At 35.5% G+C, this 3838-nt stretch overlaps 1 protein-coding gene across 2 annotated transcripts in view; it reads left to right on the top strand.

Annotated features, from left to right (window-relative positions):
* The window catches only part of SPATA9 (spermatogenesis associated 9), a 44114-nt gene that overhangs the window by 25998 nt on the left and 14278 nt on the right, over positions 1–3838 (top strand). Inside the window, exon 5 of one of the 2 annotated variants that reach the window (XR_001007073.1) lies at positions 1715–1856. Coding sequence is in view for 1 of the 2 variants with exons in the window: in XM_011989437.1 (XP_011844827.1) it covers positions 1715–2005 (291 nt within the window). In the remaining variant the exon portion in view is untranslated. Of the gene's footprint in view, positions 1–1714; positions 2315–3838 lie in introns of those variants that run through there. The other variant, XM_011989437.1, reaches the window with a different exon arrangement.

Here is a 3838-nt window from a genome sequence, read left to right on the forward strand (position 1 = left end):
ATGTTTTTACCATGCATTTATATGATTTTATCAGCTACAGCCTGTACCTTTTGGAAGTTCATTGAAGCCACTGAGTTGCTTGGCTCATACTTCAGCTGTCTCTTATACACATCTAGATGTGTATAAGAGACAGCATAAAAGTGCAAGTAACAAAGGATATCTGAATGACAGTACCTTAATCAACAAAAACACTTAAATATCTTAATTAGAAGTTAGGAGTTAGGCAATTCCCAGGTTTGTACAGTTAGATCCAAAATATTATCAAAGCCCAGGTCTGAATGTCTGTGCTTCCCCCAAATTCTTACGTTAAAATCTAACCCCAAGGTGGTGGTATTAGCAGGTGGAGCCTTTGGGAGGTGATTAGGTAATAAGAACAGAGTCCTCAGGAATGGGATTAGTGCCCTTAGAAATGAGGCCTGAGAGAGCTGCCTTGTCCCTTCCACCATATGAGGACATAGAAAACCAGCCCTCACCAGACACTGAATCTGCCAGTGCCTTGATCTCGGACTTCCCACTCTGCAGAACTGGGAGAAATAAATTTCTATTGTAAGCTACTCAGTTCATGGTATTTTGTTACAGCAGCCCTAAAAGCCTAAGACAACGGGGTCTTTCCCTCTTTTTCTTCTAAAAACTTGTTTTCAGTCCTTAGGTTTGTTGCCTCATGATCAAGCATCACATCAGTGTTCAAAGCAGGAAGAGAGAGACAGAGGGAAAAGACAGTCTATACAGGAGGAAAAACTTTTCCAAAAATCCTTTCTGAGTTCCTTCCCAGCAGACATATCATTTTATTTCATTAGCTACAAGATAGCTAATGAACCAACTGAAGGGAAGTGAGGAAAAGTGTCTGTGTTCCTCAATTCTATAGTGAGAGGCAGACAAGAAGGAGGAGGCAGGAGGCAGGAGGGCAAGAGGAAGTTGAGGCTGTTCAAGCTTGAGGACCTCAATCCTTTGGCTGTTACCTCTAATTTAGGAAATCTTGTATGTGTTTATAATCTTTTATATTATCTTGAGGCTTTTTTTTTGTGAAATAAAGTGGTTTAAGTCTTCTCATATTTCATAAATTTTCTGTTCTCATTGCTTGCCTTAAATACTTAGCATCATCATCTTCATCATTAGTAAACTTACAGAGTAAGTTTAATTAATGCAGTCCTTAGTGATTCTGAATTTTTGAAGTTATTTTTCTCTGTTTTATTTTTGACACTCCTCTCCTTAAAGCACTGAGTGGCAGTTTTGGAGGGGATAGTGATCACATATTTGCTCAGAAACCGTTGATAGTCGCTTACTAAATTCTTACTGATATGTTGATGTCCTTTCATTGTACATGTAAGTATAAGCAAAGTCTAGGGGGAAGAAAATTAAAACAAAAGAACTACTTTGAGAAAACCATGTTTGAGGACAAATTCCATCTCTCAGAAAATGTTTCATGTAATTACATCAAGAGAATAAAGATGCAAAACATCTAATGAATTGGGGGAAAAGATGTAAAACATATTCATGGAAGCATACTAGGTTTTAAATTGCTCTCTAGATTGTATTATTTAGAACAGTCTCGCAATGCTTATTATATTATGTGCCTGCAGGTCCTGAAAAGAAGTGTTTTTTATTAGATTATGTAGATTAAATGACTTTATGTGAAACACTGTATTGTATGTTTTATTCTGTGGTTAGTAGCTTAAAAAGAAACTTTACTTTTCAAACTATTTTTATTGTGTAGGCGGTCTGTGCTAATGCTGTGCTGGAAAAGATAAAGAACATCTTCCAGGAAGAAGAATCCATAAGGCAAAACAGAGAGGAGAGGGAAAATTGTAGAAAAGCCTTTTCTGAGCCTGTGCTTTCGGAGCCTATGTTTGCTGAAGGTGAAATCAAAGCAAAACCTTACAGGTCACTGCCGGAGAAGCCAGACATTTCAGATTACCCCAAGCTTCTTGCTAATAAGCAGAGTAATAAGATCCAAGTTTTACATTCTGTGTTTGACCAATCAGCTGAAATGAATGAGCAAATCTGAATACAGATATCACTGAACAGAACCTAAGAGTTATCTATTTAATGGCACATTTCATCTGACAAAACTCAAGAGTCTAGTTTACATATTCTGAATTGCTCTGCTTTCTTAAAAAAAAGAGAAGGGGGCTACTATTAAAATGTCATTTTCTAGTATTTACATGATAGAGTAAATAAAATGAATATTGATGTGGAATATAGGTACTGACTATATACTTTTAATGAACAAGAAAATCCATGCTTTGGTGGGTGAGACTTTACACTGTGGTTTATAATATAAGCATATTTATAATACATTAATGTTTTTATTAAAGACTTGTTTTGAGAGTCTAATTCTTTACTTTGGAGGAAAAAAAAGCCCTATCAAGATGCTGCATATCAAATTAAAAGGATAATTATTTTTTATATGCAGACTGGAGAGTTTGAGTCTGCCTATTATTATTTTGTAAATCACTTGTAAAGTTATGAAGGATTTGCAATTCACAGATGTCATAAATTTATAAAACAAAATATTTACAAATGTGATGAGAAGATTTCTGTATATGAAGACAGTACATGATATGATATTTTTTATTTCTACATTTAGAGATACAAATTTAGAATGAAAAATCAAGTGCACACTACTCATTATTCCCAGTGGCTCTTACGAGAAAATATTTCTGTAATTATTCCTGCAAACCAGGGCTACAGATTTTGCCTGAATAAAGCACTTTGATTTTCTTCTATACATTTTGTATTCTGGACACGTGTTAAGACCTGACTGGGCATTGAAGGATTATCACATGATAGAACAGACTGGGATGTACCTTCCTGAGAGATAGTATATTTTTTGTACGTAGTGAGTAGTTGCTGCCACAAACAGTATCTATAAAAAGCACAAGTCTGGTTTGTTGGTTGTCTGAGAAATGAGGACCAAGTGCTACTCATGCTATCCATACTCCAACAGAAAAGGAAGTGTAATAATATGTAGCAAAGGTCCCTGTAAGCAGAGTCTTTACTATATAGACCTTATTCATTTACTATTTTTATAATAACCAAGGGAAAGAGTCCAGGTCAGCTCCTTAGAATGTTAAGTATTAGATTTAGATTCTTAATGTAATTCTCCTCCTCTAAACGTATTACTGTGCTTTGCAACTAGGTTCCAATCTTGACAAAAAGTTCTTCTCACTCTGAATACATCATCTACTCATTTTGTCTATTTCTGGTCCCACATAGTGGTGATTTATGCATGAGCACTGACGATACAAAAATCACCACTATGTGCTGCTGATTTTTGCATGGTGGGTGTCTGGGGTGTTATTTTAAATACATTACAGCTAGTATGGTATGAGCACCAGGCAAGTGAACAGTACTGACCATAAATAACTGACATGATAAAACCAGGATGAACCAACTGAACATCAACCTTGCCTGGGAACTCCAAGGAACAAAACCCTAGATCTCCTCTCTATAACATTTATAGGAGACACTTAGTTGTGCATATACTCACATAAAGTTCTAAAAAATTTTTAAAAACCTTTATTTGAAAATTTCATATAGGCATTCGAAGTACACTGGCTCACTGAATAGGAGACTTTACATCTGTCATGGCTGGGCAGCAGCTGGGTCTGGCTTCCTTACTTCAAGATCTGCCTTGATCATAGAGAAACTAAGCCAAGGTTTATTTGGTTTTGATGTCTAGCACAGTGGTTAAGTTTCTTATTTTCAAGTTCAGCAGGTAAACTTATCTCATTTTTGGAGGTATTTTTAAAGTATAAAAAGTCTGCTATATTATTTGTGAAAGTTGTACAGTTCAGATGTGAACATTTCAATGTATTTAAACTTTACCTAAAAATGT

This window comes from Mandrillus leucophaeus, unplaced genomic scaffold (genome assembly GCF_000951045.1).
Source record: "Mandrillus leucophaeus isolate KB7577 unplaced genomic scaffold, Mleu.le_1.0 Scaffold353, whole genome shotgun sequence".
Classification (NCBI taxonomy): domain Eukaryota; kingdom Metazoa; phylum Chordata; class Mammalia; order Primates; family Cercopithecidae; genus Mandrillus; species Mandrillus leucophaeus.